Source organism: Vollenhovia emeryi, unplaced genomic scaffold (assembly GCF_000949405.1).
Source record: "Vollenhovia emeryi isolate VEMERY1.0 unplaced genomic scaffold, V.emery_V1.0 DF939145.1, whole genome shotgun sequence".
Taxonomy (NCBI): Eukaryota; Metazoa; Arthropoda; class Insecta; order Hymenoptera; family Formicidae; genus Vollenhovia; species Vollenhovia emeryi.
This window is the reverse complement of record NW_011967221.1, coordinates 910,305-936,466: the sequence shown is the minus strand read 5'-3', so window position 1 is coordinate 936,466 and position 26,162 is coordinate 910,305. Positions and strand designations below refer to the sequence as shown.

Genomic DNA, 26,162 nt, shown 5'->3' with positions numbered 1-26,162 from the left:
TAGGTGGAATGGAAATCGGCACGCGTCCATTAACTCCTTCGATTATTAGCTGGGAGGGTCTCGTCGGTGTGAATGACGCCTTAAAACCGCTGCGGTGCGTGTGGTAGCGCCCTTGAATCCCGATAAATATGTGGGCAACGTCTTGTCTTACATTATAGACGACTATGCATGTCTGTATCTACTTACGGATCGGGCTCTCGTTTTCGTGCGCTTTCTCGAAGGAAACACACCCAAAGACGAAGCGGACGCTCAAACGAAGGCTCCGGCCTCTCTAAAACTACGATGCGAGATGCACCTTTCGTTTCTCAGCGCACCTTTGTTCGCGGGTGAAAATATGAGCTTATTTCATGAACTTGCGAGTAAACAATTCGTTAAGTAAACCGCCACTTGTAACACTTTTCGTAAATAACAATTGAGAACGCGACCAGAGATACACGTCTGTCTCGGTAGTGACAAAGAAGAATAGAAACGCAGATTAAATATCGATTTGGTCGACCAGTTTTTTTTTCGAACATTTTTTTATCACCGATGGATCAGCCATTCTTTCCAGCGCGGATAGTCAAAGTGGCAACTGCGATTCGGCTCCAAGTATACCCTCGGTCTTGCCATTTCGGGCGAAAAGGTCGATACGCGCGTAAGGGACACCATTCACCGTGTGGTCACAGCACGGCGTGCAAAAACGCGGGGGCGTTGTGACAGGACCTTGTCGCGGCCCACACGCAGGGACGTATACGAAGATTTCACGAAAAGCAATTTTAAACAAAGGAAGGCCGGCGCTGCGGTCATCGACAAATACGAAATTCAGTCATTTGCTCAAAGTCGAGAAATTTTTCATCGCCGAAATTCCTGTTTACCTGTCAAACAAAGACAGAGCTTGAGTTTTCCTCAGTTGAATATTTAAAGAGTGCAAAATTCTAGTAAGAAAATTTTAATAATGCCTCGCAAACAGGCTAATTACTTCAATTTAACTTTAGTTTAATATTTAAGTGTGAAAAATTCCAATAATAAAATTTCATATTCAATAATGTCTCACGGACTGATTACTTAAATTTTTGGATCGTTGTGAAATTCGAAATGAAACTTTAATATCCCGATTGCGCGGTCTGCAATTATTGGAGCCTTCTGTCACTGAGATAGCATCTACGGGCAACAATAATACGAAATTCAGTTATCTGCTCAAAGTCGAGAAATTTTTCGTCGCCGAAATTCCTGCCTATCAAACAAAGACAGAGCTTGAGTTTTCCTCAGTTGAATATTTAAAGAGTGCAAAATTCTAGTAATAAAATTTTAATAATGCCTCACAAACAGGCTAATTATTTCACTTTAGTTTAATATTTAAGCGTGAAAAGTTCCAATAATAAAATTTCAATAATGTCCTACGGGCTGATTACTTAAATTTTTGGATCGTTGTGAAATTCGAAATGAAACTTTAATATCCCGATTGCGCGGTCTGCAATTATTGGAGCCTTCTGTCACTGAGATAGCATCTACGGGCAACAATAATACAGGACCGTTCGAGCGAGTAAAGTGATTCCTTTCTTATTCTCTTTCTATCGCGACTTTTGATACTACTAGCAGGTCGTTTTACCGTGTCTCCATGCCGCGGAACAAAATGATTTAGCCAGCTATGAAGTTCTTATCTGACACACGTCTTACACCACCTGAACAGGTAACTGTGATACGCCCTCGGATTCAATTTATTTTCGCGTTGCATTTTTTCGCGCCAAGTGCGCGCGACACTTTTTCCATTATTTTACTTTCTAAAGTTTAGCCATTATCTCTCTACGTTAACTTTCTACGCCCGGTATTTGTCGACGGGCAAAAATGTTTCCGCGAGTACATCCGGCGTACGAGATATTGGTATCGATTTAAAGTAATACTTGCTTATGGTTTTTATTTCCTGTATTTAAAAGTGTATCATAATATGCCAAGTACGAAAGTACATTTTTAATGCATACGAGGAAACTTTTATCAAGAAGCGTTATCGTGAACGTGTAGAAAGTACAATTTTATCGAACGACATAATTAATGAATGTGGGCAATTTAAATTTAAATTTTATTTGAATTAGAATTTGAAATTTGAATTTTATCTAAAAGCTACGCGTAGCATAATTTAGCGATTTTCGCGTAGGAGTCGCTGGAATTAATTCTTCCACGAACACGTACGAATAAAAACTCTCACGAGTCCGCTTATTATTTATGCCACCGATAAAACGACGTCGATTCCTTTTTTCCCCGTTGCAACACCTCCGTCTTCCTCTCGCTCTTTTTCGTCTCGTCGACGGAGAATCGTGAGTGGATTCGCGCGACTGGAAATTCATCGAGCAATTAGAGACGAAAGAAGCGCAAAGCGGAACTTAATTGTGCGCATTCGCGGCGCTGGGACCCGTTAAACAACCGGCACGTTACCTGGAAACGGTTCATCCTCTTCGGTTATGGATAACCGGCCTTTCCACCTCGCCATCGGAATCGTAAAATTGCAAACCGGCATTTTGCGATGTCCACAACCGGAACATGAAATGGGGTGCAACTTTCGATTCGACCGTCTGTTCGGTCTGTTCCAGAAAAGGAGGAATCTCCTCGAATCCAGATGCGCTCTCGAATGCGATCGAGGCTACGATCGGTTGTACGAAAAGGACATTACTGTCAAACTAAATTAAAAAATACGAAAAGAGACATAATATGGTAACGATGGTTCTCCTTTTTTTCTAACATTTTACAAACGTTACAGCTAAGAATCTGTTTAAAGAAGCTTCGCAGTCGCGGTAAAAGTTCCGCGAGAAGAACAGGGGAGGGTGAATGTGAGCTGAGCGATCACGGCTATTAGCGCTCACCTCGATCGATCGCGCGATTTCTCGTGAAACGCCACGCGATGCTGGAAGCACGCGATAAATTAATTACGTCGTTCCCGGGGAATTAATCGTCTCGAGAGCCGCGATAATTATTGCGGCATGATGCGCCGGGGTTTTATTGTCAGATTGGCGAGTCTCGGCGCGGGGTCGGTCGTTCGATATGTCGATACCGCCGCGTCCGTGCAATCGCGCGACGATTTAACGAATTACTCGACGAGGACGCGAGTCATGCAATTGATCAAGATATCATCGTGTCGTTGTTGCGCGTCCGACGCTCGAAACGGGAGACGTGATATATGAAGCACGGGCCGATTGTCTGGCTTTACGGCGTGACGCAAGAGTGAAAGCCCGCTTATGGGACACGCGTGATTAATAACGCGCGTTCGCGAATCGGATACGAGGCGAAGAAACGCGCTCGATCGAGAGCCATCGGGCCGCATCGGCTCGCCGCGGTGGCTTTTAATCGCCGTAAACACGCTGCCCGCCGCGCGATATAAATTATTCCGCGATAGCTAATCATCGATGCGCGCGAGCAACGATTCAGCTAATTTAGCGATTATCCACGCTGCAACGGAGAGCGGTGATATTTCGCTCGCGTTCAATGCCGCCGTGGCCTCTCATTGTCTTCGATACGACGGAAAGATTGTAGCGTGCCGTTTACGTGGAAACATAATGGATTAGCAGTGAAATGACCACTGCTTTTCGCGATCGTAGAAATAATGTAATTGTATTTTTGCAGACTTGACAATACAATTCTATCAATTTTCTTATTATTATGTCGTCATTGATCAAAACTGTCGTTTAATGTTTCTACGTGCATCATTCATTTTTTTATTTGTATACGCTAAGAGATTGCGTTTTGTGTATCGGAATACATAAGAAATTCATACGGAACACTTCTCGAGCGCGCAGCGTGATTCGCAGTAAAATCTCGCCGCACCCGCGAGGTCGAGAGGCGATTAGGCACGCACGGACGGGCTCGATTGTGCATTTCGCCGAAGAAAATATCTTTTTCTCCCTTTATGCCGCGCGTTTTCATGCTGTGGAACGTCAGCGTTTATTCGGCGATGATTCACGGGCCAGTTCCTTCCCCTCGTCATTTCAGCAATGGGTCGTTCGTTAACCCTTTCGTAGCTAGACTCTGTCGCTGTTGTCTCTAAGCTCCGAATTTCATTTACCAGAAAAACAATCATAACACAATGAGTCTGTGGCAGTAAATTATTTATTTATCTGTACTCGTAATAATTCCAGATATGACATTATGAATTTGCTGCCACAGACTCATCAACTCATTCTGTTTCGGCATAAAATTTATTTCTTCAGTCAACTTTAGGTTCTTTTTCACTTTTTCTCCTTTGTAACACATACTTATGTGCTAAAAGTTCCTTTCTTTGTATTGCGGTTTGTACTTTTGTAATTTGTTTCCAGATTGTACTTGAAAAGGACCCGATAAAGAGGTCGAAACGTTGTGACTTGAATATATATCACTTTTTATGCCAGCTTGGTCGATTTTTAAAAGAATTTTAAAATGTTTAACTATAAAGTTGTATTTTTGGTAAGAATCAACGACGGTTGTCAAAAGTTTTAAATCTGATATTTTCCTAAAGATCTGCTGAACATTTACGTTAATGGGTTTATTAATAATCTGATTCTAATACAACTGAGGATTCAAGAAGTTTTAAAAAGTTTCTGCTGATCGTAGCTTCAATTCTGGCAAATTGCAATCAGCGTCGGTGTCGTTCATTGAATCGCTTGTAATTTTTCGCGAGATAAGGCGAAAACTAGCTGAATATCACGTTGTATGGTGCGAAGGAATCCCCCCCCCCCCCCCCAGTCCGTCCTCTTTTCTGGTTTTCTCTCTGTCAACGATTTTGTCGCCTGACTTTTCTCGGCATAAACATGCGTTAAGTAACGTTCTTCATGGGATATTACCTTTTTTTTTTAATCCAACCAGCCCCATTAAGGGATCGCTAAGGTCTCATTAAGCTGCGGGACCACGGTCGACGCAAGACAGCGGCGCCTTTAGCGCCGACGACATTCTCGAAGTTCCTGTGAGAGTATCCGCGACGTCCACCTCCGCCTGGATATTCCGAGTTTAATGCGCGAGCTGCGCTTCTATGCGCAGTGCGCACGGGAAGAATTGCGGCATGCTCGAATGTTCAAAGTTCTGAATTTATCGAGCGCAATTACGTCAAGTTACATTGTTAATTTCTTGGCTTAATTTCTAAGAATTTGCCGATCTTCGGCGTAACTCCTGCTTCGAAATTTAATTTCTTAGCTTGACATTTACGTTAGCCGCTGCGAATAAGAATCCCAGAGGAAAGTTTTAATGAAGCATAATACGCGGATGATCCACTTGTAATATTAGTGTAACGAGAATATTAATGTGTCGTTTTTCTATATTTTCGCGCATTTAGCTCCTTTCACATACGAAGTATGCCATTAATTTCCGCGCGAACGCCCGGCTCGAAAGTGAAAGACGATGCTTCCGCTCTCGTTCTGTCGTTCAAAAAAAGTATATTGATTTCCTGCATTAGTTATCGTAAGGACATTGACGAACATGTTTCCATCATATTAGTCCTAGTTCAGTAACTTAATAGAATTCATAGCTAAATTGACGTATCCTCTTTGCCGCAATTTATCGCCTCAAGCTAGTTTCCAACTTTCAAAAACTCGAGTTTCCTCTCAAATTATCAAACGTTTTCTCCGAAGTTGAAAAGTTTTCTGTCAGTTCCATACTCTCTAAAAGTCAATCGGTGGACTACCACTGAAAACGGTGAACGGCCACTGATTTGCAGTTACAAGTGTACCACTGAAAATCGCAGTGACTATTCACCGTTTTCAGTGATAATTCACTGATTGATTTTTAGAGAGTAGGCCTTCGTCGACCTAAGAAAATGATGAATCTCGACGACGTGTTTGACGTATCTCGTGGTTGCCCATCAGTGGATTAACGGGAGAGTCTCTGCTTCACCTCGGGGAGGACCGCAGGACCGTGAATAAAAGGCAAAGGAGTCGACGGCGGCGCGAAGGAGGACGAAAAGGGGGGGACAACGTGGCGCGCAATGGAGACGGGGTAGAGAGGGTACAGCGAGGAAGGGGACGGCCCGCGGACGGCTGGAAGCGAGGGGGGCCTCGACAGGATAGGGGGCTGGGACGGGAGAGCGGGAGGAACACGCTCTCCCTCCGGTGCACACTCTCGTGGTGACTCCGACCGGCAAAGTGCTCGCGTTCGTGAAAGTCCACAGACGACTTTCAGGGTCGTCTGCTGCGCGCGTTCGTCGTCGTCGTCGTTCCATCCCGAAGCCGGCTAGCGGCTTCTCGCCGAGGAGGAGCCACCTCGAGAGGAGAGCAGGCCGGCGCTCTCTCGCACTCTTGCGAGTTTCGGCGAGGCGCGAGGACTCGCGAGGATCCGCCGAAGATCGTCCTTCGCTTCTCTCCCGAAAAAAAACCTCAGAAGCGAAGAAAGAAAGAGAGAGAGGCCGAGAGTTCCCGGACGCGAGACGTTTACGGTTCGGTAACCGTGAGTTTCGGAAGGTGTGTCCTTGCGCGAAGAGTACAAAGGATTCGGCGAGATACTCATATTCGGGCGCGTCATCATTTAGTCGCGATCATCGTCCACGTTGTTGTGTTTATCTCGATCTGATGCTCCGATTTCAGTGGTCTGAGAAAACTCCGGTTTAATTTTCGCGAAAACTGTGGAGATCCGTACTGGAGAGTCGCTTCTGTCTGGGATGAAGAAATGGTTCAAGCCCGTGAGGAATCTGTGCGGTTAATCGGTTCAATCAGTTTAAGCGTTTTACTCACCAGGAGTAAATTTATTAGTGACATATTTCTGTGTCATTTCGATATTTAAACCCAATTTGCAGTAGAACATCAACTAAATCCTGTACGTTCAAGAGATCCCCCCTTGTCTGGATGTGAGGTACTCGGTGGAAAAACAGATACATTTTTAAATGACGTGATACACGTTACGTTTCAAACGAACAGTGCTTTCGATGCTGATTTCAGAAATACTAGTGAACCTAGGGTAGCTTGAGTGCCCGTGCACTGACGTCGAGTTACAAACACGTACGCACGGTGGATGACGAAGGATCGGAGATCGATCGGCATCGACGGTAGCCGTTGGGCTGGTTCGATATACGCGAATAATAATAGGTTAGCGCTCGTACACTTAACCGTGCGTGTCTCAGAGCGCCTACGTTCCTCTTTCAAGCCTGGGGATATCGCGAGGAATTAACGTTCATCGGAAAAAGCTGCGAATTTTTCCAAAATAGAAAAAAGGATTACTCCGCCAAGTGCTTTCGCGGGAGAATTTCCAGTGATATATCAATTGCCACATACCGATCTATATCGCAAGTCACACCTATACGTTACGTACATAGGAGCGGTATCACTTGGGCGAAATATAACAACTTTTGTCTTCAAGATTCCGTTCCTCGCGAAGATGACATCCCGCCTGCGCGGCCCTTCGGCGGTGAAGGATACGCCGAGGGCCACCTCGTTCGCCAAGGATCATTTCCATCTAAGCGAGCCGGAAGTACACTCCAGCCGGTCGTGTAAGAACGGCGGGCGCGGCAATCGTTATCATTTCGGCATGTCAAAGCAGAATGACAGCAAGATAGAGCGGAACGGACGGGAATATAATAAGAATGTTGAGACGGAAGACAACAATGCCGACCTGTCGCACAAGAAGAGCAGACAGCACTTCGGTTTCTGGGACGTCGTTCAGGACGACGCGAGAAAATCGAAGAAGCAGGATCTCGAGGACACGCAGCTGACAAATGGGAAATTTCGGAGCGAGCCCGTGGGTGCGAAGCTGGATAAATCGCACGATCGTCCGGAGTATCGGGACGAAGGATACGTAGGATCCTTGCCGAGGGAGGGCCGACAAAGAGGCGAGTCTGTCGAGAGAGAGCTCAACGGCTCTCATAAATCGAGAATAAAAGAGTCCTGGGAGGAGGAAGTGGAGTCGAGGAATCGAGGGAGGAGATCCAAGATTAGCAGGAACAACGATAGCAACAACGAGTCGACGCAACCCGTCGACGAAAGGGATATATTGCTTAAGGAAATCGAAAACTTAGCTACCGATGGCAGTCAGTCGCCGGACCGTAGGATCCAGGCGATGATAGAGCGATTGAAATCGCGCGAGGAGAGCAAGCTACGGTCCAAGAGGGAGCAGAGATCGGCAAGTCCTGAAAAGGAAGCGCACGGCACGACGAAAAGCGATTGCAGGAGCGACTTAAGATCGCCGATCATCGATCATCCGCTCGATAATCTATCTAACGATCAAGGTAGGAAATTGAAAGACGGCAGCGACGAGCCACGCAGATCGAGCGAATCCAAGCTGCGTGGAAAACCCGATCGAGAAGTGGACATGGGCCGGCGCGATCGCTCTACCGATCGAAAATCGAGAAGCACGGAAAGGCGGAACGAGACTCGCGAGCCTCGAAGAGACGACAGTTTCCGAAAGACGAGCGACGCCTATAACACCGAGAGAAATTACCGGGGAAGATCGACAGAGGACGAGGAAAATCATTCTCGATCGAGAGACAATTCTTCAAAGAGGAGGAGTTACACTTATGAAGGTTCGCCGGAGGACTTCGACGTCAGGATACAGAGGTACGATCGAGCTGTTCTCGAGCCCAGGAGAGACCTGGACAGGAGTTCGCCGAGGCGAAGTTCGCCAAGACGAAGTTCGTCCAGGGAACCAAGTCTCGCCAGGAAAGAATCTTTAAAGGAATACGATCGAGAACCGATAACCAAGAAAAATTCCTTCAAAGCTGAATCTAAGAGGGCGACTAGCAAAGATCGCGGTGAGTCTAATTTAATCAGAAAAACATCCTTTAAAGATCGGGATAATGACGCGTATAAGAGGCACCTTTCGAAAAATCAACACGAAACCTCCGTCAGATATTTCGGCAAGGATCAAGAGGATCTGTCAGGCAAGGATCCTTACAAAGACGTAAACGCGGATATAAATAGAAAGAGTTTTTTCAAGGTACGAGACAATGAATTCGACAGAACTTTTCTGAAAGATCAGAATGACAACGCGGAGAGAAAAGTCTCGGCCATGGAACAGGCAGGAGGCGTCAGTAGAATTGTCCTAAGAAACGTCGATGACGAGTCGAGTAAAACCAGCTCGTTTAAGAACGTAAATGAAAATTTCGGGAAGAACTCGTTTAAGGAAAAGAATGCCGAGTCCGGCGAGATTTCATACAAGGATCGCGAAAGTAATATAGAAAGGAGGAGAAACAGCTTCAAGGATGATGACAAGGAATTCGGGCGAACGTTATATCACGATTACGAGAACAATATCGACAGGAAAACTGCAAACGATCGGTATATCGAATTCGGCAAGGTATCCTTCAAGACGCAAGACGATGAACTACGCGTGTCGAGTCCTTTGAAGGAAGAGGACAACGAAGCGACAGTCGGAACAAATTCCCTGAAAGAGCACGACACTTCCTCGAGGAGACGAGCGTCATTGCGAAGCAGAGATCGCGAGGTCCTTGAGAAGAAATCGGACAGACACTTGAGAGCATTGTCGCCGCTGAAGAAAGACGAGCTAGAAAGTAACGCCAAGGATTCGAAAAACTTCTGCGCCAAGTCCTGGTACGAGAGTAATCGGATGTTTTCCGCCAAGTATCTGCGGGATCATAGCAAGCTGCGGAGTACTCCGGACGGACGACTCGAGGTTTCGCCCGAGCGAGGATACTCGATCCTGCAAGACACGCGGGGCAGCACGGTTGAGCCATCCGCGAACGATCCCGAGGAGAATCGCTTCGAGACGCGCGGCAAGATTGACTCGGGCGACAGCGAGTCGCCGCGATTTTCCTCGACTCGCGATCGCAACGGTACCACAATCATCAGGATACGATCGTCGGAGGATACCGGCAGCGCGACAGAGAGGCGCCGTCGACGTCGTCCCGCGCAGGAAGTATGCGCGGTGAGGCGCAGAAAGTACGAGGACGACGACGAGGACAGCGACGAGGACGAAGAAGAGGATCGTTGGCGGAGGACCCGAAGGGATGGCGGAATTCAGCCGGGGAGAGGCGGCGGCGGCGGCGACGCCGGCGGCGCGACGCCCTCGAGAACGCTCTGGAACTACCGCGAAGGGGTATGGCACTTTCATGAGTCAATTGCTTTCGATCGTTCCTTTATGGTTCAGAGGCGCGAGGCGATTTTCATAAATCGCTGGAGGAGATGAAAAAGACGGCAGTCTTGGTTGGAAACGATAAACGCCATGCGGCGTTGATTCGAGGTGTTTATCGAAGATAAGTTCCGAGAGAGAAAGGGAGAGAGAGAGAGAGCCCGGCTTTTCCCGTTTCTTCGATCCCCGTCATCATTTGTAGGAACGATCGGCTTATAGTCGCGGCGATTGCGTCAATTTTCAGCCGTCCCTGAAATTCGATTCATTGTCAAGTGAATTTGTTCCAAGTTCTAAGTCGTGCGAAAACGAAATTGTAACGTCGCGTGTGGTCGTAATGCGAGAGTCGTAATTCCTGTTCTGCCCTCGTCTAGTGTAGCAATGCACCAGTGGATGGTCACTTAAGAAATATTGTCCGACAATTCAAATCTTTTCGCTAAACAGGATTATCATTTATAGTCGACATATATTACGGCTTAGGCGTTGAATAAAGTTTAAATCTCCTCGTTGGCTCTGGGCGTGATAGGTGTATTACGTGAAATTAATAACGAAAGATATTTCATTAATTTAAGGTAAGATTATTACGACAAGGTCGTAAGTTATTGGCCATTTTTTGGTAGTTAAATATTCGACATAATAATTGGCTTTTCAAAATACAACATTGGCGTATCTAATACGGGCATATCCGTTTCAATGTTACTTGGAAGAAATGTACAATTAAACACTATCTCTAATAAATAAATCACGGGAATTAACATTACATGTATATTATTATTAGCTTTTAATAGCTAATAAGCATAATTACGGACCATTGGCAGAATTACCATTTAATACCTGGATATTATAGAATTAGCGTACAAGCGTTATTAACTGCAGCAAGAAAGAGAGAGAGAAGGGTTTATTCTTCATTTATAACTACAATTATTGGAAATTATAATATACTGTATTCTCATTTTTAAGAAAAATAGCGGTTCTTGTATGATTATCACAGAAATAGAAATTTGATGGTCGCTTACTGGTGCACTTAATAGCGATCCTCTCGCAGAGGGAATTCGAAAAGTTGGAATATACGAGTTTGTACAACGCCATTTAAATGATGAGATATATGTTAGACTGGTTTGGCTTGCAGTATCGCGGTCCGCGCGCACTTTGTGTGCCTGTTTATCGGCGATTTTCCGCGGTCGTTGGCGAGCGAGAAGTAGCATTGTTATCTCTCGCGCGTCGAGTACGAGCGACTGAATCACCATGGAAACCTTGCGCAATGTTGCACGGCCTCGTGCACTAAAATTGCAATTTGCCTGGAATTTCGCGATGGCCGTTTTACGGTCGAGAGAGCGCGATACCTTAAAATTAAGTGGCTATATTGGAGATGATAAGTTTCGTAACTTGCGAATACATAAACACAACAGCGAATTGTGTGTAGCAGGATTTTATTAAAGTTCTCCTGAATAATCGGTCTCATCAATTTTATTCTCCAACCCTCGCAATGTGTTACATTTTACTAAACCACATAAACACTCATTTTTCCCCTTTACAAACTACAGTATATTATATTAATCTTATTCATAATTCTTATTCATATTATAATTATATTCCCTTTCACGTTTTAATCATCTTCTCTTGCAAATTGTATTCAATTTTCTTTTTTATGTGTATCCTTGCATATGTTTATCATAACATCACGTTTATTTTCATTTCTTAAATTGTAGACGTATGTTACGCGACTGTTTGCAACTGTGAAACTGTTTTTGTTAAATTAAACGGTACAGGATCACTGCACCTTTATTGACGCTCAAATGGCACGTTGGTTTCTTAACAAACTTTATAAGCGTTTCAGACCCATCCAGAACGAGCAATTTATAATCTCCATTTATCATCCACGCCTATTTACGTCCACAGGGTGCACAAATTACGCTTCACCGTGGTTCAATCCGATTAAGTGAAAGCTAAATACCGGTAGCTCAACCATTGCTAATCCTTTAAATATGGCAATGACGCAATGGCTCGCTGCGATCTTACTTGTAAAAACTTTTCGTAAAATCAATTTCACCGCATCATATCATTGTCATCGAGCAAATGTCATTTTTACAAGAATAAAAACCAATAATTGACTAGCAAGAAAAATATACGTGAGGCATTTCATAAAATACAACAAATAACTTCCTGCTATCGTATATTTTACACTCAGGCATAACGTAACGGTAAAAAAAGTAAGAGTTTGTTACATACATTCAAATTGTACAGATTTTTATTTAATGTTTATCTTTTACGCTTCATACAAAGAAATAATTTCGTTTTCTTTTAATAAATAGCGCTATATAGTTTTCACTCCAAGTTTCGCTGCTGTAGCACACGTTGATTTTGAGGTAATCGATTCGATTACGTACTCGATTTCGCAGTTTCCATCGCGAGGCAAACCAAATTTTTCCAGCGGCGGGAATCACTTATCAAATTGTCGTCGGGTTTGCCGCGCGCACAGGTTTTCAACGCGCGGACTTTCGCAATCACCCCGTCTATTGGCCAACGCGTCATGCAAATGTCAGCGAACCGCCCACGAGCTGAATGGCCAGTATCGCGCGTAAGACACGTCGTTACGGATAACATCTCTCCTTAAACGGGTCGTCGCGTTAAAAACGCGGCCTTTGTCCGCGGGATAATCGAGTGATCGGTTCGTTAAGGGGGTAGGTATGTTTGTTGACCCGCATGTCCTAATCAATCGTCCAACGTTTGAATTTAGAAGCTAATTAGCTTTGCTGAACGCGGAAACAGTACACAATAATTTTCACTAGATTTAATACGGATATTAAATCTATTTCGTTTTATCTTCGTTTTACCTTAACTATCAAAATTGTTTCTAAATGCATATTTGTTTTAAATAGAGCCTCATTTATATTATTAATTATTAATTAAATATATTTATTTGAGGAATAATAAAGAAACACAATTCAATAAAATTTATCTAAAGTTTCGTTTGCGGCAAAATTGTGTATTATCAGAGTATATATTTCTTGCGTTTAAGATATTTCAGACAGTGTATACTTAATAAACGCGGAGTAACAATTTGTTTTCCAACCTCGTCGTTTACGTTCGCTCGATTAAAGACGAAGATTTGTAATGGCTCGATCGAAAATCTACATTCTAAATGCGCCGCGTTTCGACGTCTTAACGGCAGCTATGATCCGTTAAAATAGCGACCGAGCGAAAGTGTGCAGCCGTCGAATCAAACCAGATTTGCCAAACTGCATTCTCGCTACAATTCTGTGTTACAGCAGCGCTGTTAATTTCCAACCGCGAATGATCAATTTTTCACTACGCTCGCGGTATGTTAATTCTAAGTAATCTGTCTTCTTGAGCAACGCAACTGCAATCAAAAGCATCGTTTAATCATTCCAAGAGCTACTATGCGCATAAACTTCAGAAGGTCCTTTAATGCTTAGATAGATAATTAATCAGAATCACATTGACGCAATAAAGTTGTAACTTTGATACTTTCGAGGTTTTCCAACTAAGTCAGATTCATTACAATCAGTTCAAAGCAATTCCTTATTAAACCTTCGATAATGAAAAGAGTCAGGTATCGAAATATCCCTACGGATTCGAAATAATCAAGCACCCGTTTATATTTTCGTGCGATCCGCCTTGACACGGTGTGGAAAAGAGCGAGGCCCTTCACCGCGCGATGAGTCAGGACGAAAAATATGTTAATTAGACAGCAACGCTCGACGCTACGGGCATCGGTTATTCGGTATTGCTATATATAGGCAGCTAGAGACAGATCAGCTACGGCTGGCACATTTTCCAACGCGTGTCTACTCGATATTTGGCGATGAGGCCGGCAGTGAGCGGATCCACGTGGGCGGACCGACCATATACGCCGGCCGGAAGGTTCTTGAACGCATCCAACGCGCTTCAGGCACTTTCTTCCATCCAGCGTGGCGGTTTCCTCTTCTCTCCGTTTGTAGACAAACCGATGACTACAGACCGAGACCAGGGATCTCTCGTAGACTCGACTGATGCAAGTAGTATGTAGATACTCAGTTCCTTTGGTGATCTACGCCCTCAGAAATTGACATAAATTCTTTAACTATTCGCGACAATTACATATTTTGCGATTGCTTCCGATAAATCAGGAATTTTTATTTTAAATCTTTAATTAATATTATTTAACATTTTATTTTAAGACTAATGTATATGAGATAGAATTGTGTTAATTTTCCTATTTTCTTCTTTTAGTGGGATTAAATAGAAATAAAAATTAATTGCGTTACTTCATACGAAATAATTGCACAATATTCTACTTATTATGAATTCTTACTAGTTTATGATAATTCCACTTGGTGTGAACAGTATCTAGTATATAATAAAACATGTATAAATGAATATTTAGTATATTAGCATTTTATGACGTTCCGCCTACCCTGCTTTTCGGTGAAACGTAACCTTCATCGAAAAATTCGTGACGTCCCATTAAATTGATTTCCGGTGATCATGAAATGAGCGGGAGGAATAAACACGCTGTCAAAAATACTTTAAACGTTTTTGAAAATGCGAAGACAGCCGGTGACTAACGTGCGGTGGAACATCAATTATTTACGTTGCTCGAGTCCGAGTAATCTCGGCTTCCAGGGCGTGCAAGGAAATCGACGTGTTATTAATGTTTCCTGAACGAAGACGATAATACGAGGTGATAGTTACACTAGACGCGGCCGGTACATGGGCTCGATGATAATGTAATACACCTATTACATCCTGCCCGTTCGTCGATTTATCTAATGTGGAAACTGTTAATAAATGTGCTTAGAGCTTCCTTCCTTAACTTATAGTCTGGGCTACACATTTTACGTTCGACATTAAATTTCCGGATACCGTTTATCCGGTTTAGTACATCCTTGATATAAAATCTTTGACTTTTATAGCGATACTTTCTAGATGCTTTTCTTTTGGTAAAGACGAATATAGAAAATTAAAAAGAAGAGAGAAGTAGAAAGTTGCGTTACTACTATTTGTTAATCAGAAAGAAAATAATAATGGATATACGTAAAAAGATGATCGTGAATAAATTTAACGTAGCAATAAAGCGAAACGCATATTTATTTTCTTGAATAAATTACTACCGAGATTATATAAAATGAGAAGGAGAACGGATTGTTTTATATGTATATCAAAGTTCTATAATTTATTTTCAACGAGCCAATTCAGTCGCAGTTAACGTTTGTTTCGTGTCAGCCTCGCCGACGCATCGTCAATTATTATTAGCGACGAGCGCTCATTAGTGGTTCATCGTTCGCTTACAAACGAGATAAACACCGCCTCGTACAGTGACATAACAAGGCTCGCGCAATTAAAAATTTTTCCCAATTGCACGTGGCATATAATTTCGTGGAGACCTTGTCCCCATTCGCACGTGTCAGCGAGCGTCATACATGTACGAAACGACGACGTGCTTCCGTGTCGTTCTTCTTCGCCGCGAGAGAGGATTCGCAGTTAAAATACCAAAGTGCTAATACTTCGCTTTTGACACTCAATACATTCCTAACATCAATGTTAATTTTTACAATTAGACGTTAATGTGGAATTACCTTAGCTATCGGTACTTCAGAGGCAGTCAAAGAAAAAAAAACATATTTTAGCACGCGAAACTAAATAGAGAAGAGTTCCCTATCATGAGATATGTTTCTAATACGCTTCCAATATGAGATAGCGGGGTTTCTGCTAAGTTAATAGGCAACATATGCTGGCAGCATGAATTTATTGCCCTTGGAGTGAAATCTGTTTAGTGGAAAATTCATTGTTAGATCGCGCGTGTAATCGTTGCGAAAAAGAACTTGTAACATTGGATGGATTTTTTAAATCTTTTATGCATCATATATTAAAATACATGCAGTGATACGTTTTCATTCAATGCTGCGAAAGCTGTTGATTACCACAATGAGAACTCGGCATTGAAAAAGAAAAGTTGTTTAGTAATATTGATACTCCTGGTACACAATAATTGAGATAGCACCACGACGTTTCGTTACGTTTGAGCATTTTTATTCGAAACTGTCATCAAGTCGTGGTTTATCAAACAACGCTCGCGCATACAACGGTTGACATTTCCAATGATCCAGACCTTTCACCGTTCTGCAATTAACGCGATTTCATTGGTCACGTCGATCGAGGACGTTTGCATTTATTGGAATTTGAACATTCAGACATTTTAGACGGACAAGTCACCTACAAATGTGAATTTTCACCAATGTTGTAGATAATGTTCAATATCTACTATTAATTTTAAAATTGATTATTAATTCCCAGGTCTTTAAACGTTTATTTTAATTTCATGAAAGGGGCCACTTAATAAAAATTAAGTTTTCCGTTTATTTTTATTAAATTGAATCCATTTTCTGTAGATTAATCGATGGTAAGATCAAATCTCGGAATATATATTTGGGCGTTCGAGCAGCAATTTTTTTCCTAAAAATTAAGAATTAAGATTGTATGAATATTTCAAGATGTTTTATTTATTACTTTATTAACTTTTTACGTGATTAATTTATTATACTCGTTTATTAAAGAATTTACTGAAATTCACTCGTTTCTAGGGCGTCCTCATCACGGACGTGGAAGAAGGGCAACCCTGTTTACAGTGTGGAGAAACGTGCTCCGGATTTTCACCGCATACTTGGAGGTGAGTCTTTTTCGTGCAATGTAAAAACATCGTAACGAAAGCAAAGATTAAAACTGTAGCTGAACACGCTATACACACTTCGGTTTTTTGGTCTATCTGCAACGTTGAGATGTAAAATCGTCAAAATGGTTTTCATTACGATTGCGGGAATAGAGTCTCTACGATGAGGCCTTCTTATGGTAGAAATAACGTTATTATCTACGGACGCGGTGAATAGAGAGAAACAGAGTCGGCGAGAATCCGATCGCGTAATCGGATTGCCGAATCATGCTGAAACTGTTAGGTTCCAATGACCGCACGACGTATCCATTACCCTGGCAGCGTAACTCAGCAGCGGTGAAATTACCGCTCGGTAATTACCCTCCGTGACTTACGGCCCGGCAATGCGGTAATAGCGAATTAATTGCCTGAGGCTTTGGGGAGCGGAGGCGGGGCCGCCTTCCAGCATCTCTCTGCTGCAAAGAGAAAGGCGGGCCCGCTGCGTCGTGTAGCGCTTTTATGGCATGGAGATGGATTCACAGTTATATCCCGCCTAAGGACGAGTTCAAGCACGAAAATCTTGCGCCGCATTGCGTTAATTGCGATTGTAATAATTTGGGAGAAACAACAGCAGCATCTCTGCTCCTGTTTCAACTTGAAAGGAAACGTCGGAAACATTTTATTTCTATTTTACAGTGAAGAGAATGAATGACTTTAGTTACACCGTAGTGATCGAATATTCAAAGAAAATTGCGGTTAATTCTTTAAAATTGATATTAAAAAATATAAAATGGTATGTCTTGAATTTTGTAAAATTTGCAATTATTGTTTAACATACTGATCAAATTCTGTTTGAGTAATCGACTCTGTTTAACGAATAAACAGTTTTACGTATTATAATCATTGTTCAACTGTGTCAAATTGTTAAACTGTACTAACAGTTTATTTCTTAGATACGAAAAATTATTACTCAAAATTTTATAAAAATTTAACGTTTGCTGCTTCCCGAAGAGTATAAGAAATAAGTTGAATTAATAATAAAATGTTTAATGTTGAAGACGTGCAAATTGATATTAAAGTATATATCACAATCATAAAGAACTGTTTTTAGCACATGACAGAAAATGAAATTCAAAGAATTTGTAGTCAGGGCTATTTATCGCGAAAAAACACTTGTTAACGTCATTCAAAGTGGAGAAAGGGCGAGCGTGTGTCCGAACGTAAAATTGATGATGAATCGGTGCCGCTGTATCCTCGACGCGCCGTTTCGCGCTCGTTGGAAATTAGTCTCGTTAGGCAGGAAGAGAAACAACAGGCCCGAACATAAGCGAACAACACGGGCGCGATTACGCTCGAGATCGTAATACGGCGGGACGCATGTTGTAAAAATAAATCGTTGACATTTATGGGCGGCGTGGTGCTCTTTCGGAGACGTCTCTCTCGCTCCCGACCTCGGATGATTAATAACTGCCGATCTCGTTGACTTAGAATAAGCAACCGTTGCGCAATCCCCGGCTCGTGCAAGCCATTCATGATTATCTTCTTCTGGTAGCGCAATGCAAACCAGTACATCTCGAAGATTGCATTAAGCGTAGGATAGTCGCACCTACGATAACTAGTTAATGAATATTGCTAGACAATCTTTTCTTTATTAAATGTCAATTTTCCATTCTCTCTCAATTTTTATACCAATTCTCGGATTCGTCAAATACCATCGTATTTATCGTAAAACAGGTAGTGCAAAGAGAATCCACGTCTTTTCTCTTATCTTTCTGTGTGCGTTACATCCCTTTATGCCCCGTGACTGTTGGGGTGAGTAAATAAATTAAAATCGTCGCTATTATGTACGTCCTAAATCAAGTTCTGCTCCAATGGACGCAAATAACTCACATAATAAAGCTACGCGCCGACAGGATTCTTTGCATGTATCTTCGACTGTCATCCATAATATGGGCATAAAACGGCATGCGTAAAACTGCGAGTGTCCTCTGGCAATCTGTGTTGTACGTACGGGACGTAAAATCTGTTTGATTTACGGTGGCTGTATACCGATTCGAAATAAAGCTCCCTCGCGGCCAGCCGCCAGATCTGGCACGCGGCTCTGTTCCGGCTTTATGAATCTTGACTATCGATGACCGGCGCCTTCTCGAGTACGACCGCGCGTTGCTATTTATAGATTTATAACGTATCAAACCCTGTCGAGAGAGAGCAAATGCAGTGGCAGCTAATGTCACGACTTTGTCGAGACATCATAACTTAATCCGCATTTTCCAGCACTCGACCGTGTTCTGTGCGTTATAGTAAAATTATTAGATAAATAACAATGGCTCGTATGATGAAATCAAGTAATAAAAGAAGGGACTCAGAGCCTGAACAAGGTTGTAGTGTCCAATAAAATTATTTAATTATAAATGCATATATACGTTTCGGTCCTTATTGGACCATCTTCAGTACGAAGAAGAGATAGTTACAACTTAACACATGGGTGGATTCGCAAGTTAGATATATCAAAATTGTAATAAATTATGAAACGGTAGTACATAAAACACGGCGCAAGTGAATATAACATGTTGAATTAAAAGTTCAGAAAATTATTAGAATTACGTTACGTTAAAATACTTTTGAGAAACCTAATATTAGCAATTTTATAATACGAATATACACAAAAATGATAACATCGGTAGAAAATTTTCAAACTACATTTAATTTTTAACATTGTTAATATTTTTCTAACGTAATATTAGAATTGCGGTCTTTGCACCGATAGTTCAGTTACAGCTAGATTCGTAAACTACAGAATTTTGGAGCTGGTTTGCAAACGGAATTTTCATAGTTTTATTTTTTATTTCGTTACTTCAGTGAAGTGAATCAATTTTTCACGGGTTTTTTTTAGAATGAATCGAACGCGTAGCAAATTTTTAACGACTCTGTCGCATATTTATCTCACTATTTTTGCGTTTCGTATCACGTCAAAGGAACTCCAGGTCGAAAATTCTCGGCTCGGTTTATTTCGAACTCTTCGCGCGCGATTGTCGGACGCGACAGGCGACTGACAGTGAACCGCGGGGCAACGGTGATCCGATGTGTACTTTTTGAAAACTCGTAAATAATCATACTTCAAAGTGATACACGCTTATATGCAACGCGTATCTAAATTTATTCGTGATCCCGCTGCGCTACTCAGCGAACGGTGATCTCGGAATTGGCTTCCGCTATTAATAAAATGGTATCTGATGTCTCCGGAAATGGGAAATCGGTACTTTCGCGTACTTTCTTCATTTATGAACCGCGACGTATATAGCCGCGTACCAGATGTAGGTCTGTTTACTGGCGTACGCGTGAAACGGGCGCGTGCACGCATCGCGTCTTGCTTGGCCACCTAAGATGCGTATGGTACACTTTTTCTTCTAACATCGCAGTTTATCAGCTATGCGTGCATGCGTAATACGACTGTCATTACTTACTACAAAGGCCACGGTTCTAATATTGCATTAACAAAGTATTAAAAATTATTAGATGGAAGCTGATCATTTTCAAAATAAGGCATTTAAATATTCTAAGATCTCGCTTTTTTAATAAAAGAGGTAAAAAAGTCGCCAAGTATATCAGCGCCATCCAATCAAGAATTATACAATTTCATTATTTGGATATATAATATTTTATTAGAAAAACATTTTTATCTTCTCTACAAAAGTAATGATATCATCAAATGGCGTCAACTAAAATGAATATTTCTACAAACTAGATACCTTATTATTTTTGATATTAAAATGTTATATCCAAACAATCGAGCATACAATTTTATCGGAAGAAATAAAGAAAATAACAATATTAATAAGACAAATTTTTAATAAATAAATTATTCAATAAAAATATAATACAAACAAATTTAATACAAATAAATATTTTATTAAAAGATGAACTTTTCTCATTTAATTGTTGGATACATATCTGATTCACGACATTGTTTATAAAAAAAAAAACTTTCATACCGTCTTATAATTTGCTCGATACGCAGACGCTCGCGTGTTCGCGCGCGTGTATGTGCGCCGTAAACCGCGTGTCTCGCACACGCGCTCGCACGCGAAGTGCGCCGACGGTGGCCCGTGAGTCACTCTCGCGCGGGCCACGGCTCGCTCTCGCCTGCATCTCGGCTCTTCTCGTCGATCCCGGCGGCGGCGGTCCGCGCACGTGCTCCGACGACGTTATATGCGGCGGTGGACCAGTGCGGGGCCGGTTGGCGGGCACGCCGGCACACGACCGCGTCTCGATTCCGCGTACGCTCCTTCGGCACCTGTCGCCGTACGCCGTCGCGGCGCACCGCGTCGCGCCGCGTCGCGACGTTCCGCGTGCCGCCGCGCCGTCGACGTTCCGATCACGCTTGCTCCAAATTCCCGCCCGATCACAAGTTCGCTCTCGGATCGGCCGGCTGGCGCTCTCGAAACCGCGACTGTCTGCGCGAGTGCGAACGGTATCTCGTGAAAAATTACTTTGTTTCCGCTCAGTCTCGAAATTAGGCGGTTTCAGAGTGAATAACGGGGACACGGGATTTCGTTAGAATTTAAAGAGGCACGGTACTAGGTCGCGATTTTATCAAAATTGGACGATTTAGGAGGTGACGAGAGGAATACGAAAATTCGATTGTAACATCGAGAAGGAAGATTATGTGTAGTGACTCATAAGCGAGTGATTCTCTCCTTACGAATGGAATGTGAGAAATATTCGCTGCTTACGTTTAAAAATTAATGAGTGACAATAAAGGAAGATAGTCATTTCTGACTCAAGATAAGATTAGAAAGATCAACGTACGAGAGTGTCGCCGCGTGTGCAGATTGTGTTACGCGTAGAATGCAACAGGTGAGATCAGCTGACGACGTGATCATCGCTATCGCCTTACATTCGGTGAATTCTTAATCTTGCCAAACGGCAAAATTTGAGCACGCGAGTATGTGCGTGACGATGTACGATCCATCGTCTGAAATAATATATATTTTACGCCACGTGTTGGATTAAATAATTAAGGAGGGCTGTCTGTATTTCGCAGACCTCGCGTTACATATCTTGACGTTAAAGGACACTTTTCGAAATGGTTCGAAAGCACACGGAAAGATATGAAACTTAAAACTAAATAAAAATGCAAACACCGTGTTAATTAAAACATACAGTTGAATTCTAGAGTGTGTAATCAGTCATGGTACACAGTTAAGTATTTATCATCTAAGTACCTGACTATGTACTTCGATATATCATTTATCGATTAGTAAGATCACATACGATTTTAGAATTTAATGTTACATATTTGCATATTGAAGTATATTAATGTAGCCGCGAAAATTAATATACTTTAATATGCAAAAAACGAAACTTGTAGCCGTAAAGCTTTAATATTAAACTTAGTAAAATTATTTCTAAATTTAGACGATCAATCGAGAGGAAAATACCGTTTATTTACGTTTTCACGAGAAATTACTTCCTGATTGGTTGTTTACTTGATAGTCTATATAATTTATGAAAGCCGGCAGGACTGTTAAGAATTCGAAAGAGAGAGATAATCTCACATCGATGAAATTATCTGGAAAGACTGACCCTCTTACTCTCTTCATCTTCTCTCGCACGTATGCTCACATGTCGCTATAACAAGCTTCGCGAGCAATCTTTGAGTCCGCTATTATCTACGTTAACTCAACCACGTACCGTTAAGATCCATTTACTCGCATGCCTGCTCCGGGAAAAAGAGCGGATTTAATACGCTTTTATGAGCTTTTATACATTCACGGGTTGAAGCGGATTGAGTGATTTAACGGCTGTTTTCGTCGATCATCTTCAAAATGTCGTTTCCGTCCAGTTTCCGTTCCAAATCAATTAATAAATTTTTTTTATTTCAAACTTGGCAACGTTCTGTTACGCACGTCTTTTTATTGCATAGGCTATAAAAATTTTTTGTTTGCAGATAAAATCTATTTTCACAGCCTGTCCTCTTTATTCTTATGCATAAATCATGTTTATATTCGAAGTTGGTCATTGAGCGTTTATAATTCGTAAATTAAACTCTGATCCTTTCAAATTATTTGTAGTTATGTTTCGTCAATACGAAACAATGTGTCTCAAAAAATCATATTAAAAAACGGAAATGTTTCGAAAATTCTTCTCATCTTTCTTGAAATATAAATTGAGTCAATTTAAAATAATGTTAAATAGCCAGTCTACTGCATCGGAAACCAGTACTTTAAATCAATTGACTGTGTCTTTTTCACAACTTAATATAATCATATTTGTATTGCACTCCTGTGATGTAGTTGTATCTTGCTGATCCTTTCGACATACATTCTTGGCTAATTGGACAGGTACTGCTAACTATTTTATACTAACTATTTTAGATCTTCAAACGTAGTTACGGTAAGATCTTATTATGTGATATCGGGTTTCTCAGAAACTAATTAAGCGGTTCTTCCGGCGACGATCTTTCTCTGGACGAGGCGGAAATGATATCAATCTAACGGGGACTCGATACGGACCGGTGGATGATTGACCCGAGGTTTTAGCGCGATTCGCAACGCATGTTTTTAGCCTCGCGTCACAATTCGCGCTACTAATAATAGAAAGAAATGCAAAACTTGTTTTCTTTTCTAATATGTAGGTAATTCTAATATTTGTGCGTATTGCATTCTCCCGAGAATAAATCGATATTATTTTTCGTATTCTCTATCACAAGATTTTTGCAGCGCGACAATATTTAAGTACAATATTTTCAATACTCGTGACGCCAGATACAAATTTTACCACGTTTTGTCGTTGTATTGGGGTATCAAGAGACAAAACGTGGAAGTTGTCGTTTCCGTCCAGTTTCTATTCCAAATCGACGAATTAATTTTTTTATTTTAAACTTGACACGTCCTGTAAAGCACGTCTTTTTATCATAGGCTATAAAAATTTTTTAGTTGATATTTTGCCATCTGTTTTGTTTTTGATATCGCGTACATTTCCTTTACATTTGAGGTCAATTAACACAAGAGCAATATGTTAAATTAATACATCAATGTGTTAAACATTTAACACAAAAATTTTAACCGGCATTTTTTTTAAGAAAACACAAATTTTCCAACTGTGTGGCCAAGTGCATTTCCTATTGTAAATCTAATATTATATAATTATTATCGTGCAATAGTTGCATTTATTTCATGACCAATGTTGGCTGTACATTGGAAAATACTGGTGAATGCATTTCCAGTATTGGACCAATGCTTAGCCAATGCACTGTGCTACTAGGGTTTGACGTTTGAGAAACAGGTCACGTTTAAGTGACACGGATCCTCATTCAACTGCTTCGCCTTTGCCTTTATCAACGTTACATACGAACACAATTCTCGTGCGCGGGATTACGTATGTATGTATGCAGTTTCTCGAGCGACAGGATGCAGAAAGTGCGCCGGGACGGTCTTTGCGGTTTCGCGCGATTTAAGGCGAGAGAGCATCTCGTTCGGCCCGCGCATGTGCGTCTCTCGTACTCTCTCGACCCGTGCTATTCTTAAATCCGGCCACCTATCGCGTTTTTAAACGCACTAAACGCTGATTTACGATACCCCACCTCCTTCCGAAGCCACGATAAAAGACTATTCTCGGTCTTGGACCAGTAACGACGTCCCTGCACTCTTCGCCGGAGAACTTACGGCTAAGTGCCGCGAAGGCCGAGGAGGAAAGAGAGAGAAGGAGAGAGCGAGAGAGAGATCTGCGTTCTCTCCAGCGATTCATCTTACGTGGCCCAAACAAGTACGGCTTAAAGCTATAACATTATATAGCTAATATAGTTATAGCATGAAACACGTAAAAAGTAGAGAAAATCCGTATATTCGATGCGATCTCAAATATAATATACTATGCAATCAAAGGTGCATGGGTATATGGCATTAGCTATTATGTACTTTTATCTTGAAGAAATCGCGGCGGATGGGACATGTAAAGAGAAGTATTTATTACTTTTGATGCTATTGTACAGTTAGTTTTATTTATAATTGAAGAAAATTCCTACCGCGAACGTACACCAATTATCCTCATCGATTCCGCTTGTTATTTTCCGGATTCCTCGCGGGTTTACGGCCTCGCCGTGCGTTTGTCTCGAGGAACGGCGGTGCTCGCGCAAGTAATATAATTGCACCGATAGAATTATTGCGCGGCGGTCACACGCAGGTGTGCGGTGCGGTGCGTGTGGGTCTCGGATACCGTTCACCCACGCGACGTACAGTGAGATCACCTTTATACTTTAACTCTGCAGTCACGGCCGGATTGTCGAACGAAAAATAATGCCTTTGCGAGACGAGCCCGTAGGGCTTGCGAAAAATGTGCCTGTACCCACACACCCTGACGTCGCATTTTTATTATCGCGCGGATAGTTCCTGATTTCACACCGTCGTAGAGTATCTGGAGCCGGATTGGATTTGAAGTTATATCTAGAGGTGTGACATTTCGATGTTATCTTTATACGCAAAATATCGCAAAATGCCCCAGGAACGTTTTTAATGTCATCTCTTTACATTTCGGAGTCTCTAATTTCGTTTTAGCAAGTTTTTAAAACGCAAAATGACCCTCAACACGCAAAATGGCATCCAAATAACGTCAAAAATCGCAATTTTCCTTAGTAAACGTTTCTAACGTCAATGTTGTATCACTTGTATCAGAAAAAAGGTTGAAAATTGTTCAAAGTCAACTCTGCAGCCGCAGTGCTGGATGCCATCTTCGTCACTAGTTACTTTTTGCTATGTGTCCATGCTATTTTAATATGTTATGTTTTATGTTATATTTTTTAACATATGTTTAGCCTTAATCAATGTCGTACATTGTTCCATCAAAATATTAAGTCGTCTTACTGAAGCTCTGCCCACCTCTGACCACGGTATTATCAAAAACATTTTCAAAATAACGCAAAATCTGGAAAGACAAAACGCAAAAATGCCAAAAAATAACATCAAAATGTCACACCTCTAGTTATGTCTCTTTCAAAAATAAAATTTTTCCTTTGTCACGAAGGCATCAATTTTAATGAGTGTCTAAAATAGGTAAGAAAAAAAATAATTAATATGAGACAATGCTGTTATCGAGTAATAATTGATGCCAGACCCAGTGAGAAACGATTCGTCGATCGATGAGTCATTTCTCGCTGAGGAAAAGAGTCTCGCTTTTTAACTTAAAATGAAATAACAATTAGGCAGATAATATAACACCTCGCAAGATATAAGAATGTTATGTCGAGAGTCGTAAGTTAACGCGCAACGACGCGACGCGAGACTCTCCATGCACTTTATCTCCGACACGGTCTCCGCTCGAGGGTGGCTCTCGATTATTAACGATCGCGATCCTCGCGGCATTTGTACTTAACGGCATACGTTTCCCGCATCGGAAATGCGGAGCCTTCAAAGGGTCGAAACCGCGCGCAACATCGGCAACGCGACGTTGTTACGTGCGAACGTGCCAGATTGACAAATTACTGCGGCTCAGCGCGTCGGACACTTCAGATTTG

The 26,162-nt window shown here is 41.9% G+C and overlaps 1 protein-coding gene across 2 annotated transcripts in view; it reads left to right on the top strand.

Moving 5' to 3' along the window:
• Nucleotides 1-26,162, top strand: part of LOC105566305 (four and a half LIM domains protein 2) — a 132,071-nt gene that overhangs the window by 27,310 nt on the left and 78,599 nt on the right. The window contains exons 1-2 of one of the 2 annotated variants that reach the window (XM_012020203.1): nt 7,285-9,972; nt 16,587-16,672. In XM_012020203.1, the coding sequence (XP_011875593.1) occupies nt 7,300-9,972; nt 16,587-16,672 (2,759 nt within the window). In that variant the 5' untranslated portion in view covers nt 7,285-7,299. Of the gene's footprint in view, nt 1-7,284; nt 9,973-16,586; nt 16,673-26,162 lie in introns of those variants that run through there. The other variant, XM_012020209.1, reaches the window with a different exon arrangement.